The 16,645-nt window shown below is 35.8% G+C and overlaps 1 protein-coding gene across 2 annotated transcripts in view; it reads right to left on the bottom strand.

Annotated features, from left to right (window-relative positions):
* Positions 1 to 924: 924 nt before the first annotated feature.
* Positions 925 to 16,645, bottom strand: part of ADAM28 (ADAM metallopeptidase domain 28) — a 58,383-nt gene continuing 42,662 nt past the window's right edge. For both annotated transcript variants that reach the window (XM_057548541.1, XM_057548542.1), the window contains 10 exons: positions 15,938 to 16,040; positions 13,749 to 13,908; positions 12,962 to 13,042; positions 12,576 to 12,654; positions 6,783 to 6,891; positions 5,408 to 5,486; positions 4,582 to 4,638; positions 4,049 to 4,111; positions 3,118 to 3,180; positions 925 to 2,571 (listed from right to left, as the gene is read on the bottom strand). In XM_057548541.1, the coding sequence (XP_057404524.1) occupies positions 2,551 to 2,571; positions 3,118 to 3,180; positions 4,049 to 4,111; positions 4,582 to 4,638; positions 5,408 to 5,486; positions 6,783 to 6,891; positions 12,576 to 12,654; positions 12,962 to 13,042; positions 13,749 to 13,908; positions 15,938 to 16,040 (815 nt within the window). In that variant the 3' untranslated portion in view covers positions 925 to 2,550. The remainder of the gene's footprint in view (positions 2,572 to 3,117; positions 3,181 to 4,048; positions 4,112 to 4,581; positions 4,639 to 5,407; positions 5,487 to 6,782; positions 6,892 to 12,575; positions 12,655 to 12,961; positions 13,043 to 13,748; positions 13,909 to 15,937; positions 16,041 to 16,645) is intronic.

Consider the following 16,645-nt stretch of genomic DNA (forward strand, 5'->3'; position numbering starts at 1 on the left):
TTAAAATCAGGGTCTCAGAGAGTTATCTGCAATCCCATGTTCATTGCAGCACTCTTCATAATACCCCAAATGTGGAAGCAATGTAACATCAATGAATGAATGGGTTTTTAAAATGTGTTATATACGTAAAAAGGAATATTATTTGGCCTTAAAAAAGGAAGGAAATCCTGTCATATGCAACAACATGGGTGAACCTGCAGGACATTATGCTAAATGAAATAAGTGAATTACAGAAGGACAAATACTGCATGATTCCATTTACATGAGATCTCTGAAATAAGCAAACTCTTGGAAGCAAAAAACAGAATTGTGGTTGCCAGAGGCTGGGAGGGGAAAATGGGGAGTTGCCAGTCAATGCGTATAAAATTTCAGTTATGCAAGATGAATAAGAACGGGAGAGCTGCTGTCTAATATTGTACTTACAGGTAACAATACTTTGATGTACATTTAAGTATCTGTTGTTAAGAGGACAGATGTCATGTCAAATGTTCTTACCACAATACATTTTTAAAAATTTATTTTATAAAAAAGAGTATGGACTTCAACACCAGGTGTGAGAGAGAAAAGAATTAAATTTTAACAAGGAGATACTTTCATAGTAAACTGCATACCATAATTTTCTTCTGCTTAGGGATTTAGTTTCCATAACAATATTACTTATTTAGCAGATTAAGAATAGTAATATTGTATTAGTGTTGAGCAGAATAGCAGACTGTCCAGGACTCATTGCTAAGCAATGTCTAAAGTTGTCATTGGCAAGGGAAGGTCTTTTTCTGGAAGCAATATATAGCGGTGATGATGAAGTGGAAAGCATGTGCCCTAATAATAGGAGCAGCTACTTTATTAGTCAGGATGGCTTCTGTCACAAAAAAGAGCAAATTTAACTTGAAATGGCTTAAACAATAAGAAAATTTTATTGGTCATGCAACAGAAGTCCCAAGAAAGTACACGGTGACTCAGGCAGTTATTAATCTACTAGTTCATGACATCATTAAAAGACCAGGTTTTAGGCTTTTCCTTTTTCTGCTCTATCTATCTTATTCAGTATATCAGCCATGCCCTCATAATCACAACATGGCTGCAACAATACCAGATAGGATATCCAAATAGCCAGAAGGGACAAGGATATCTTTCCTAGAAATTCCCCAGCATATCTCCTGTCTTGTCCCATTGGCAAAAAAGGTGGGGGATGGGGGTAGGGTGGGTTAATACACTTACCTCCAAATCAATCAACCACTGGTAAGGGAAATGAGATTATTATGATTGACTTAGAGTGATAGAAATGTATCCAGGAGATGGAGTTAGTTAGGATTATCTTTTTTGTTTAATTTTTTATTTTATATTGGAGTATAGTTGATTTACAATGTTGTGTTAGTTTCAGGTGTACAGCAAAGTGATTTAGTTATGCATATTCATTTATCTATTCTTTTTCAGATTCTTTTCCCATATAGGTTATTACAGAGATTATCTTTTCATGCATGCATGAAAATGGAAATGCATATGGAAAACTGAACAAAATTTGGGTTCTGAAAAGCAAGAAAGGAGTTTTTGGTAGGTAACCTACAATGTTTGTTTCATCACCAGTCAACTAAGCTGATGGTTGCTGTGGGCAATGTGATTCCAGTGTTGACAAACCATTTGATTACTTTTAAAATGCTGGAGATCTGGATGTTTACGCAAGATCTCCCAAGTTTTAAATATTGGCAATACATTCAAAACATTAAAAAATACTTTTTGGCCAAAATCATTGAGGCCAAATAAAATAAATCTGCAGTCCAGACACATCCTGCTGGCCAGCAGTTTACAACCTCTGGTTTACGTTATTAATTTATTTAACTAAAACTTTTTCTACTTAGAAAGTAATGTTCACTTTAAGCTTGCCAGTAACTGAATTATACAAATTTCTATGAAAAAACAATTTAATAAAGTCTTAATCAATTGTAGTGAACTTCCAATGACACAGCTAATAAGAATTCCAGAAGATAATGTAGGGTAGGAAAAAGACATGATAAAAACCAGAGAATGTTTGTATAATTTTCTTTGTAACTGAGGGTTCTAATTTGACAGTTTCAGGGTTAAAACAATTAAGCTATTGCTAGTCATCAAATGAGGAGTATACAATTTTCTCCCATCCTTCCCAGTTTCCTGTGATTTCTTGTTTTTTGTTTTCATTAGAGGGTGAATTAATTCCTACTGAATGAGAAGATCAAGGTGCTCAAAACCCTTTAACAAATATTAGTCAACATCACAGTAAAAAAGGGGGGGGTGTGTGGGAAAGGTTAGGAAATTCACCTAATTAGATATTTCAGCTTTATAGCTCTTTCTTTAGAGCCATCCTCTTTCCCATGAGTATAGAGAACAGAAAATTTTAATTCATACAAAGATTCTCAAGAGTATGTCTCTCTTGAAAGTTTTATGTCTTCAAAGTATAATCAAGAAATAGTAACCTCCTTGAGTGTCAACAGCAACATTAGTACATTTCTCTTCCATCCAGATTGTCCAGTCTTCTAAGTTGATCATTTACCCACCAATCCTTGCTTAGCTGTTACTTCAGACTTTTGGATTGGAGCCCTAAAAAAAGACAGAGCTCTTAAATAATGAACTTTTCTAAAAATTTAGATATTACATAACTTTGAACTATTAAGAAATTAAAATGATTTCTCTGTAGTCACACTTCCTATTCTGTAGCTTATTTGATACTTCACAGTGAAGGAGTGGAAACATAAGAGGGTAGAGAAAGGAGAGAAAAACATCACACTGGGATTCAACTATCCACCTGGCCACTTATCAAATGTAGAAGGTGGGGCATCGGGAGAAGAATTATGCCATGCTGAGTAATTTTTCTGTGGAGAATTTTCTCCATCTCACTATCCCTGGGTAATTTTTCTGAGAAAACAAAGAATATTGGGGTCATCATCACTTTCTAGCAAAGACCCTTACATCTTCTTTCTCTTGGTTTTTGTCCAAGCTCAGAAGGAAGACATATACTAGAACCCAAAATATACTCATATAGACACTGTCCTTAGTGAACATCTTCTAGGAAGACATGGTTAGAACTTCTGTCCTTGATTCTAGGAGGGCTACAAGATTAGAATAGTTTGGTTATACATCTCTTACCTTAAGTGTAGACATTGGCTTATCCTTGAAAACAGTAGAGGAAAGTCTTTTTGTGTCTTTATGCTATATTAGGGACAAAAATAATGGTAGGGCATTAGGAATGCTGTGCAATTCCCATCTTTGCTGTACTTATTTCCTTATTTAAATCCTTCCTTACCTCCTTGTCACTTATTTTAAATTCTACCCAACTCTCAGGGTCCAGTACAAATTCCAACCACTTAGTCAATGGACCTTCCTCTTACTTCCCATTCCTACCCCATTCATTGTCCCCTCACCATACTTCTCTCACTCAGTAGTATTGCCTGCTTTGGCACATGTAATATATGAGGAGTTAAGTGCTCCATATGCATATGACTTGTTTTCCCACCAAAAATTATTGAAAAAAATGACCTTAAGTTTTAATTCCTTCTCATTTACTCACAACAAAGTACCAAGTATGAGGGGAATATGTTCCGGATTCACTTGAGCTAATGACTCTACCTGTTACTTCATGAGTGCTTGGCTTTTATTCTGGGTTTGCCTTCATGTGCTCCATTTTTCATACCCTTCCTCCTCTAGAAAACTGTGAATAATATAGGCCTTATTCTATCTAGAATAAACAAGTACAGTCTAATTTATAATACAATTTTGTATCCTCCAAAACAAGCATCTAGAAACTAACCTGTGAAGGAGACAATTCAACTTCTACAGCAGAACCATTTATCATTTCTTAACAATTATGTAACAGTAGAACTATTTTTAACAGTAAAAAATTAATAGCCATTCTAATTTGTAGATAGTGAGTAGGCCTTCTTTCTCAGATATTCCTATGGGCTATGATATCTCAGGTTACCTTAGCATACCCTGAAAGGGAACCCAGAAATCTGAAGACACCCTTCACATTGGGCACAAGAGACTTTTAAAACACCTCCAGTGACCATCTGATACTTACAAGGAAAGAGAATGACACAGATGTAGGAATCGGCAGTGGAGAAAAATCTGGCTTCATAATTAGCTAGTAAGAAGGTAAAAAAAAAAATTTAAAAAACGGGGCCTCGAAAACAGGTGTGCTTAACGGAAAGGCTTAAATCACTTTCAGAAATGGAAGACTAGGAATCTTCTAAACCTGTACATTTAATTGCTTTCACTTAGGTGCACACATGCAGTTCAGAAATAAGCTCAATGCCAACAGACATATGATGAAGATAGCATTCTCTGAAGCAGATCGGTTCTCTTCTTTAATGAATTAGCTTTTCAGACCCGGTAATTCAGGTTGAAGGGTTAAATTTAGTAGTATAATGGAAAGGCAAGCTCGTATTTCGTCTTTTCAAAAAGTTTTGCAGAAGAATCCATATTTTCTATGAATATTCACACAGATCTGAACATTCTCCTGAAGAAATACTTGGGCATTGTGGTTTATGTCTTTCACTAGTATTCCCTTGAGGTTAGATCGGCAGGGAGTTTGAAGAGAAGTTACCAACTCACAACAGAAGCTGGGGGCACATCCTCCTCTGCCGGAAGGTCAGGTGTGTCGAGCTTCATCTAAAAAGAACAAAGTAAAATTTTAAAATGGGTTTGTATGAAATCATGTGTGTGAAAATTTTGAAAATTGTAAAGCACTATAGAATTTAAAGAATGTTTCATTCAATAAAAATAAATTTAAAAAAATGAAACGATTGGTATCCTAATTTCAGCTTCCAAATAAGCACCCCTTTCTGATCGTGGGAGCTCAGAACTAAGATGACACTAAGAGATTGGATGGAAAATCACAGTGGCCCCGCTGCTGCATTCTGCTGTGTACAGAGCTATCAGAGATGGGTAAGTTTCCATCAAAAACATTATTACCAATGTCACTGTCATTAGGTAACTGCCACTTAAATTTTTAAACTTGCAGGACACAACTAGGGCATTAAGGATTATACATATTACAGGTATTGCCGTACAAGTATACATGTTATTGCCATTATTGGGATATTGCAAAAGGAATAAGGAATCAACCTAGAATCACAGAGAGAGAGAGAAAGAGAGAGCTGGCATCTGCCCTCTCCTTTTTCTTTATTCTCTTTGCATTTTGTGAACCCCAGCAAAGCAGCCTCTGAATTGTAGAGAGACTCTTTTGCATTGAACAAAAGGCAAAGGTGAATTTTCTGAATGTGTAGTTACAGAGCCCACAGTCCTTGCTACATACTAACTAGTGAGATAGATTTGTAAAACACTGCTGGGTAGAAATGACAGCCAGCTGGTCAGGACAAGAGAGTGAGAGAATCACAAACTGGGACCCAGGGCAAACACAGTACAGACTATGGTTCACCTCTTGGGGTTGAACAGCCTTCGCCGTCTGTGGTTTCCTCTTCTGCTTGTGTGGCCTGGTGTCAGTGGTAGACAGTGGCCTGTATGGGAAAGCATATCATATAAACTGACTTAGAAATTCCTTCCCCATGAGAGGGAGATTCAAGGAAGTCTGCTAGTTTCCTTTGCCCATTGTTTCATACTTGGTAATTGACTGGGTTTTCAGCTGCTCCCTAGGACATCCTGCAGGTTTTCTTGTCCTGTAATTAATAATCATTACCACTAATTTTCTTTTCCATTCTCTACCAATTCCTGAAACCTAATAATGATGGTGCTGAATCCAACTTTTATCTAAATTATGTCATTTAATTAAAGATTTATTTTATTCATTCAATATTTATTAAAAGCCCATCCTGGGGGCTTCCCTGGTGGCGCAGTGGTTGAGAGTCTGCCTGCTAATGCAGGGGACACGGGTTCGAGCCCTAGCCTGGGAAGATCCCACATGCCGCGGAGCGGCTGGGCCCGTGAGCCACAACTGCTGAGCCTGCGCGTCTGGAGCCTGTGCTCCGCAACGAGAGAGGCCCGCGCATCGCGATGAGGAGTGGCCCCCGCTTGCCGCAACTGGAGAAAGCCCTCGCACAGAAACGAAGACCCAACACAGCCAAAATCAATCAATCAATCAATCAATCAAACATACGCATCTGATTCAAGATCCTCATTAAAAAAAAAAAAAAAAAAAAAAAAATCACCCTCCCTTGACCCAAAGTAAAAAAAAAAAAAAAAGCCCATCCTGGGTGAATAAATCAATTTTTAAAAATGCTAGAAAGAGACTGTAATGTCAAGATTATCTTTGAAAGACTGACTGATCTATGTGCAAACCTAGACTCCGTTACTTACTTTGTAAGACTTTGAACATGTTAGTTTATCTCCCTGAGCTTCTGTTTTCACATCAGTAAAAAAGTGAAGTGCCTGACCTTGCAGGATTGTTGTGAGGATCAATCTATAACACCTTTTCATCTATAAAATGGAAATAATAGTAACTATTATTTCCTTATGAAGATTAAATGACATGATGTATGTAAAAGGGCTAAGCAGAGTGCTTGTCATAAAGCTATGATCAATACATTTTAGATACTGTATTTGGATAATGAGCGTAAAAATCTTTAATAATGAGAGTTATTATTAATTATAAATGGTGATTAACAGAAGAAAAAAAGGAGATCTTACTGTGAAGAATTTCCCAATAAAAAGAATAACCAGCCTCTGGTCCAAGAAAAATGTATCTGTACTTATTTCTGTGTATTTGAAGTAAACTAAAATTAAATTGGATAATTTGGGTCCTTACATTTAAAGTGAGTTAGAGGCCAAAAAAGTCCCCAAGGCAAGATAATGCCTACCTCTGGACTTCCTTCTGCTTTCCTCTGGTGCTTTGGTATCGGGTTACTATAGCAACCACCACAAATATGACGGCCACAGGGAACAGCACCCCAACCACAATGGAGAAATCTGCAACCAAGAGAACGAGGGCCTCGTGAGAATATGGGAAATTCACAAACATACATCACACTGGTGCTTATTTCTTTATTTATCACAAACTCCACCTACCTTTTCCCCAAAGAACATGCAGTCCCTGGAAAATCTCTCATAGCCAGTAAAATGAAAATATATTTTGATAATGATTATTATAATATTATTTAGATAGAAGAAATTAAGAAGATGTCTAGGGAAAATATTTTACATGAGATAGGTAAAGCATCATACTACTGGGAATTCTTAGAAGGGGTGATGTTTGTAATAAATTGAAAACAAAAGGCTGGGAGATCAGAAAGAATGTGAAGTAAGGAGGACGCAGAAGAAGAGGGAAACGTTAAAATTCAGCCTTGGAATAAAACCAGTGAAAAGAATCTGAAGACTTGAAATCATATTCCTCTTAGTAGCAAGTAAGAAGCTGAGACGTGAAAAAGAGAATTGATGGATAACTGATAAGTGATAGATAGGACACAAGTGAGTGTCCTGCTGATGTTTGCTCTATACTGGAATTATTATGGACAAAAAAATTATGTGACCTTGTGAATTGGGGAATGGTTTTAACAAAGTTTTTTGGTTTATAGGGTGTTTTTTACCTACTAATCTAATTAATGAATGCAACTTCAATCTTTTGCTATCTCATGTATTCATTTCTCTTATAATAATCTGAAAGCACAAAGACCAGGAGGTACAAGTTTGAAGAGCAATGCAAACAGCTACTGCTCTCTTATTACAGAGATGGCGGAGATCAGTAAATCAATAATAAGAATGATTTTTGCATAAAGTTCACAAGTGTGAGCACACATACATGCAGAGAGATAGAGACCTCAGAAGTAGAATTCTAGGTAAGATAATAACAATTCAAATACCTAATACTCTCTACCCTCCATAAAAATTCCTACGCAAAAAGTCAAAGGAAATAAAGTTCTGAGGCATCTGTGTTAGAAACAGTATAGATGTGTTCAGAATTTTAAAAGTGTACTTGCACTAACAATAGAATCGTAGCTATTTTCAAAAGAGTGACATGGTCCAGAGGAAATAAAGAGGAACTTGGCAGTACTTCACAGACACCCATAGTTTGAAAGGATGTGGTCTAGAGGTAAAGCCGGGGCATAAGGCAGATGGAGAGCATTATAACAGGAAGCAGGTTTACAGCTGAAGATGTCAGTGATTGAACAAAAAATACAGCCCTTTCTGTTTCTGGAAATGGTGGTCTAGGAAATTTGGACTAGCTCTCTCACTAAAAACAACTAATGAATTAAAAAAAGAATCTTCCTAAAAGCACAGAAGTGCTGAAGAAATAGGGGGAAATTATTTTGGAGTGAGAGAAAATTACTTTGGAGTGAGAAAGCAGGAACTCAGAAACACAGGAAGGAAAACGATCATAAAAGGAAGCTCAGAAATGCAGAAAGGAATGAAAAGTAAATAAACCAATAGTGAACCTTAATGTAAACTGTGGACTTTGGATGATAATCACATGTCAATGTAGGTTCATTAATTGTAACAAACTTTCCACTCTGGTTGGGGGATGTTAGCCGTGGGAGACTGTGCACGTGTCGGGCAGGGATATAGGCGAAATCTCTGTACTTTCTGCTCAGTTTTGCTGTGAACCTAAGACTGCTCTAAAAAGTAAAGTCTCTATTAAAAATAATAAAATGGAAATTTTTATGCTGGCCACTAAATGAATATAAAATAAATGTATAATCTCCAAATTAATAAAAATAAAAATGAAGTGATTAAAATCCTCCATAAGTCCATAAGAAAACAAGAAAGGAGAGCAAAAGGAAGAGGAACCAGGCAGGACAAATAAAAAGCATATAATAAGATTATAGATTACACCCAACTATATCAGTAATTACATTTAATTTGAACGGACTAAGTTTTTAAAAAACGATTGAGACTAAAATTTTAAAATATATCTGTATTTTTTTAATGAGAGACAGATATAAAACATGAGGATTCAGAAAGGATGAAAGTAAAAGTATGAAGAAAAAGTTATACCAAAGCAAAAGAGACCAAGAGAAATATGGTACAGCTATATTTTTCTCCAGGAACTGTGGACTTTAAAAGGCAAGAAGACTAGAGATACACAAAAGCATTTCATAATGACAAAAGTGTTAATTCACTGGGAAGACATACAATTCTAAACTTTATTGTAGATAACAGCATGGTCTCAAAATATATAGGTATTGATAGAACCAGAAGTAATAGCTAAATTCACAGTTATAGTGGGGGATTTTAACACTCTTGACTCAGTAACTGGTGCAACAAACAAGATATCAGTAAGGATTAATATATACACACAATTAACAAACATGGCATTAAAAACATATGGGAAACACTGCACATAAGTGCAGAACACACATTTTTGTGTGCATAGACAGAACACTTACAATATGGGCATATGCTGGGTCATAAAGCAAGTGTCAACAAATTTCAGCATATTCTCAACACAGTAGGTTTTCTGATCCCTATGGAATTATGCTAAGTATTAATTTAACAAAAGCTAGAAAATCTACATATGCATGTATGTTGAGAAATATATGTCTAAACAGTTCAAGGGCCAAAGAAGAAAGCAAATGGAAAATAGAAAATAATTTGAACCAAATGATAATGAAAATACCAATTATGATATGGTCTACAAACTGAAAATTAATAAGCCAAAGATTCCTTTCAAGATTTTTTTTAAAGATGAAATAAACTTAAGGAAATGGAATTGTATAAAGTAGAAATTGAAATAGCAAAAAAAATGTTAAAAAAAATAAATCATAAACAATAATAAGTTTTAAAATTTTGTTAGGATAATATAAAAAAAGAGAAAAAACAATGCTACAGATACTACTGATATTGAAAAGATAAGTGAGTATTATGAGCAATCTTAAACCAAAACATTGAAATTTAGGTGAAGTGGAAAAATGTCTAGGAAAAATATAACATACTAAAACTTGCATAAGAAGAAATTAAATACCTGAAGGGTCTTATAGCTACTAAAGACACTGAATCTTTAACTAAAATATTGTCCAGAATTCTAGACCTACATGGCTTACTGACAAGTTCTACCAGATATTTAAGGAAAGAGTCTTCCATTCTTATACAAACTCTTCCAGAGAACTTAAATGAATGAAAATGCTCCACTTCATTTAATATGTCTAGCATAACCATGATACTCAAATTTAGCAAGTACAGGCATCACTCATGAACATAAAATAATAGCAAACATCATCCATCAGTATCCGTAAGAGCTATTTCCATGTTGGGTTTATCCAAAGTACACACAGTTAGATAAATGTTCAAATATCAATCAATTTATTTTGCAATACCAACAGAGTAAAGAGGTAAAAATCTTAACCAATAAATAAAAAGTATTTGATAAAATTCTTAGCAAACTAGAAATAGAAGTGAATTTTCTTAATCAAATGAAGAGGATCCAGTATGTACAGAATACCTTCAGATAACTGGGCAAAATACTGAAAATCTTTCCTAAGATTGGGAAAGAAATAAAGAGGCTTGCTATCTCTATTTCTATTCAGCATTGCACAAGAGTACTACTCAGTGAAGGGAAACAAGTACGAGAAATTAAAATTGTGAAGATTAGAGAAGAAACAAAACCGTCATTTTTCTGAAACAGAATGATTGAATATGTAGAAAATCTAACGGAATCTACAAATAAATTACTAAAATTATTAAGAGAGATTAGCAGAGGTGCTTGATATAAAAATAAATATACAAAAATTAGTTGACCTTCTATATTCTAGTAATAGTTGAAAAATATTTTTTCAAAAAATACCATTTAAAAATACAATAAAAATTAATTTCTTATAAAACAAATCAAACAAAATGTATGTAAAATTTCTATGGTGAAAACCATTAACTATTATTGGGCAAAATTAAAGAGGACTAAGTAAATGGATAGATATTTCATGTCAATAGGTTTGGAATTCAATATTTTAAATATGCTCGTTTTCTGCAAGTAAATCTATAGATGTAGTTTACACTAAATTAAAATCCCAACAGGAATTGTGTGTGTAACTTGAGAATCTGATTATAAAATATATGTGGAAATACAAAACCTAATAGCCAAAACATTCTTGAAGAACAAAGTTAAAGGGCCTCCTATACGATAACAAAATTATTTTAAAGATACAATAATAAAAGAGTGTTATACTGGCATAAGGATAGCCAAATAGGACCACCGGAAAAGAATAGATATCCCAGAACAACCCACGTGCATGGACACACGTGCTTTATTAGAAAACTGGCACTACAGAGCATTAAGGAAGGATGATCTATTATATGAATAATGGTGTGACAACTGGGCATCTATCCGAGATAAAAACGAAATTGAACACTTGCATCACACACACAATAATTCCAGATACGTTATAGACTTAAATTTGAAAAGGCAATACAAAAATCCTTTTTAGAAGATAATATATGGGTATACATTCATAACTTCAGGATAGGAAAAATTTCCTTAAAAAGGACACAAAAAGAAAAAAAAAACTAATCATCAAGGAAATGATTAACAAATTGACTACATTACAATTAAAAGCTTCTTTAGGGCTTCCCTGGTGGTGCAGTGGTTAAGAATCCGCCTGCCAATGCAGGGGACACAGGTTCAAGCCCTGGTCTGGGAAGATTCCCACATGCCGCGGAGCAGCTGAGCCCGTGCGCCACAACTACTGAGCCTGCGCTCTAGAGCCCATGAGCCACAACTACTGAAGCCCGCACGCCTAGAGCCCGTGCTCCGCAACAAGAGAAGCCACCGCAATGAGAAGCCCGTGCACCACAACGAGGAGTAGCCCCCGCTCGCTGCAACTAGAGAAAGTCCGTGAGCAGCAACAAAGACCCAACGCAGCCAAAAATAGATTAAAAATAATAATAATAATAAAATAAGCTTCTTTAATCACATGACATCACGAAGAGAGTGAGAAAAGACAGAAGGGAGTTATTTGCAGCATATATAACTGAAAAAATAGCTTATATCAAGAATATATTAAAACTTACACAAGTTATTAAGGGGTCAGGGGAGACACCCAATAGAAGAATAAACAAAATGGCTTGAACAAATGTTTTGCAAAAGACAAGATCCAAATGGCCAAAAATATAAGAAAATATTTTATTATTATTATTATTATTATTATTATTATTAGTTATAAAGAGCAAGTCAACCTAATCCCACATTCAGAGAAGGATCATACATCCTGAAGAAAAACAGCGCAGTGAAATACAAGAGACAGGGTGAAAAAACAAAACAACTCAACTCAAAAGAAATAGAGATAATCTCGAGAACAAAGTGAACCTACAAAAATAATGTCATATTCTTAGAGTTTTATGAGGATATTATATCTAGTATACATTCAGTCAAGTCTGCTATGAAAATGGAACAATCATAAAGCAAGAAAATTTGGAAAATTAAAATAAAATAACAAATATAAAATTTCAAGAAATCTTTTTGTATGTAGCATAAAAACATAAGAATGTGGAAAATATGATTAAAAAGTTGCTGGAGAGACTTAGGGGATTAATATTGTGGATTCAATATCTACAGAATAGGAATTCCAAGAGGAATGGAAAAAAGGCAATGAAATCTTACATAACAGGAAATAAAAGCTTGGAAGAGGAGAGTAATTTTCTCACATTAGATGTGCAATATTACTTACTGAAGACCATGGAAGAACCGTCGCAATCAGGAGGGGCCCATCCTTCTTTACACTGACATTGGAGCTCGTGGTCACACACCTAGAGGAGCAATGATCCTGTTAGTTTTCTCACTGGACTAATCCCCAACCCGAGGGCCGATTCATCCATAATTAAGTCCATTTCAAAAAAAGAATAACCTCTGCTCTGTCTACATAACGTATGAATCAGTAATAGGAATTTCAGTACCAGGTTCTTTGAAGGAATTTTTCATTGAATCAAACTAGTGAGGAGTTAGATAATAATTTTAATCATTCAATGCTGAAACATTATTTTAACATCATCCAAACTGTCTGACCTAAAATGACGCAAGATTCAGCAAGCTTGGGGAAACGTTGTCAAGACTTACAGCATGTCCTTTGCACTTAGAGGAGCAATTGGCCGATTGGTAAGCTCTTTCGACATCCATACATTCTGCATTAATGCAAACCTGAAAGTGATATGAAAAACACAAAGTAGACATGAATGTCCAGTGGTTTCAGTTCTGCAAACTGTCGACTCTTTGGTATTTAGCCTTTTATTTTTAGCTACTCTTATTGTTATCAAACTTGCCTTTTTATTAGGGAAATCACCAAATCCTTTTGAAAATAGGAATATGGAATCTAGATAATTTTTATAATAAAACACTTAGGAAGTCCTCTTTAAAGAAGATTTCCTTACTTCACGTCATTCCTCATGGGTCATCTTTAATGCACCTCTTTAGTCCAACTCTGAAGACTGAGAGCACTGAGTTAAGCATTGCACATGATACAAGGTACCCATCCTAAACAAAAATACTATGGAAAACATGGTAATGTCACATCATCTCCAATATTAAGATAATTATCATTTATGTAAAAATAAATAGTATTGTTATGATTTTTTTCATTATTATCATCAGAATGGCTATCATTTATTGAGAACCTACCAATTTGGGGGAAATAAAATTTACCTAAATTTAACAACCTAGTGCTAAGCACATGATAGGTACTTATTAAATAACATTGAAGGGAAGAATGCAGTCATGTATACATGAATGGCATAAACATTGCTTTGAAAACTGTGCTCCATGAAACACAAGGAGGCCTTGAGAAGCAAGCAAACAAAACGAACAAACAACCAGAACATTTTGAGTAAAAGCCACCATTTCGACGTACCTTATTCTCTCCACACTTGGTTCCATTGGCTACTATGCTGATTTCTTGACTGCTGTCTTCAGGTTCAAATGTTTTACATGTCAGGAACGTTATTATACGTCCTTTCCAGAGCAGATGATCTGACCCACCATTACAGAACAACTTCCCACACATGGCATCACTGAAGAAAAGCCAAAATTTGCTGCCTTTGAAATAGCAGGATCAAAAATGCAGTTTTATACAAATGTAAATCAGCTCCCTATCGATATTTAACTAATGGTGTTTCCCCCTATGGCAGAGACTTCTAGTTCTCCTTTATACCAATTTCCCCCTTATTCTTCAGTAATAGAACCATTGAATATTAGCAAGGCACAATGTTGCTCAAGAGAAAAATCCCATGTCTCCCATATTCCCAAATTTTGGCCAGTTGCCTAATCCTAGCCAATGGGAAGGAAGCAGAATCTTAACTGCAGATTCTTGAGGGTGGCCTTACGTGAGGGTATATGTCCTCTCCTCAATATTTTCTCCTTTTTGCTTATTGGAATATGACGGTTGGAATTGGAGAAGCCATCACAGACCGAGAGAAACATTTGGGAGAGGAGGTCATACGTATGATGGAGAAAGAAGCTATAAGGAGGATGGATGTCTGACATCATGGAGGGCACCTAGGAAATCAGTTTCTGTCTTGTTTCAGCTAAGGTTATTTATTGCCATGAAGGGCAGCAGAATAATTCCCTCGACTATCGTTGTATCAGTATAAGGCTGAGCCTTGGTTGTCACTCCAAAGCATCGTGTGTGTTGCTGAAAGAACCCCTGCAAATTCAGATGAAACTGCTCAGTGCTCACTAAAGCCTTGCCTTCACTAGCAAGGGGAAAAAAGTCATCACCAACAAAATTGGAAACAATTGCTGTATGCAGAATTTAGAGGAATGCTCTGAAAACCTCTTCTGAGAGTGGTAGAATCAGATTCTTCTGATGTCTCTGAGGCTTTTAGAAAATACCATTGAGGAGTGGAGAAAGGCATGCATTCTCTCCAGACTTGAGAGGGGGTTTTTCTTGAATCATTTAGGAGAGCTTTATGAGGAAGGCTCTAGGACACAGGGACTTTCAGGCTTACTTCCCACTACAGCCAAAGACTATCAAGAAGTGACCAGGAGGTCAGCCTGTGGGAAGAAATGAAATGCTTGTGCCTCTGGTTGCAGAAATTACCCAGTGTTCACACAAAGTTATACAGGACAAGGGTGTATACACTCTACAGAGGAAAGATGGAGTTACCCTAGTCTCTTTTCCCGTCACGACCTCTCAGACTAAATATTGCTGTACTCCCACCCCACTCTCCCACACATATTGCCTTTTACATAATTTTCCCTGATTTCCTGTAAAGAAGAGCCCACAGGGTATGATTATCTTTGAGGCTCAGACTACCCAAGAGATGATCTTCTGTCCAAAATATAGTTTGTTTGGTAATATCTATCATTGAGAAAAATTAGTGTTATTTTAATAGAAAAACTTTGAGAAATGCTGATATTTTTCATTCAATCTCTGGCTACACGTTAGTTTGTATGTGTAAAATTTGGAGCAGGTATAAAGTTTAATCTATTATCATTTGAATTTTAAATGTCATCTTAAAATTGCAGAATTGAAGGAAAATATATAGAAAAATCTCAAGTTCATTGCTTATGGTGTTCTATCATTTTTTTCAGACTATCAATACAAAAAGGAAAACAAATTCTTTAGGTAAATTTTCAGTCTTTCCCTTACTGTATTTTTTCTTTATGGAATGCCATGGCAAGTTTAAATAAAACTGTACAATCATCGTATTGCTTATTCCTCTGAGTAGATACATATTTATACCCTAGAATCATAATGAAAGACACTAGATGGAAAAGCATCTAAAGTATACTGGAGAATCAGTGTGCAAATTTCCAAGCAGGCCCATTTAACTATTGCATGCTCGGTCTCAAACATTCATTCTATTTAACAACAGCTGTACTTGGTGTCCTTTGAAGCATCCATTATGAGAGACTGGAAAAAGGGGATCATTCCCTATTTGTCTTTTTAACTCAGTGCCTAGCCTAAAGTATAGCATATAATAGTCACTCAATGAATGTTTATCAAATGAATGATGTCCAAATTCACTTTCTCTTTAAATGGGATAAATCAGAATGTGTCAAAATGAGCAGGAAGGTTCAAATAACAAGGCCACTTACTTTGCTTTACAGGGAATGCGTGTGTCATCCACTTTTCGACAGTACCCGTAACTTGACCCACCTTCATTCCTGCTAAAACATGACTTATCTGCAACCTGGGTTCCTGGGACCAGGCATAGTCAGTAGGCACACAGTTGAAAAGAAAAGAGATAAATAGTTCAATGCCATAAAGGATTCATGAAACAGAAAACCAGCATGAGGAATACAATTTTAGCATCATCCCCTTGACCCTTCTTGGAAATATAGGTTGCACTGGTTTGATATCAAGAGAGATGGCTGGAGTTAAAACAATCTTTTAGATAGCCTATTTTTGAATAATGGCTATCTAAATATTTGGAAACATCTGGATGATTGAAGACTTAGCTGGAAGAGCTGTAGTTATCGTAGTAGCAGCCCACAGGCAGATACTGGAATGTTATCCTGCTGGAGGGTGCAGCTGTGACAAGTACATGCTGTGCTTAGTCAAACTTCTACTCTGCCAGGCACAGAGATGAGCATCGCATGTTTAATTTCTCATGTAATCTTCCTCAGATCCCCATCAACTGGGGCAACAGAACACAGTGGTTAAGAGCTCAGGCGTTAAGTAAGAGCTGTGTGATCTTTGGCAAGTGCCTTAACCTCTTGGTTTGCTCTGTGTAAAAATGAGGATTCTATAATAGTACCTCCCCCATAGCGTTATTATGAGAATTAAATGAGTTAATATATGTG

The sequence above is a fragment of the Balaenoptera acutorostrata genome, chromosome 6, assembly GCF_949987535.1.
Source record: "Balaenoptera acutorostrata chromosome 6, mBalAcu1.1, whole genome shotgun sequence".
Taxonomy (NCBI): Eukaryota; Metazoa; Chordata; class Mammalia; order Artiodactyla; family Balaenopteridae; genus Balaenoptera; species Balaenoptera acutorostrata.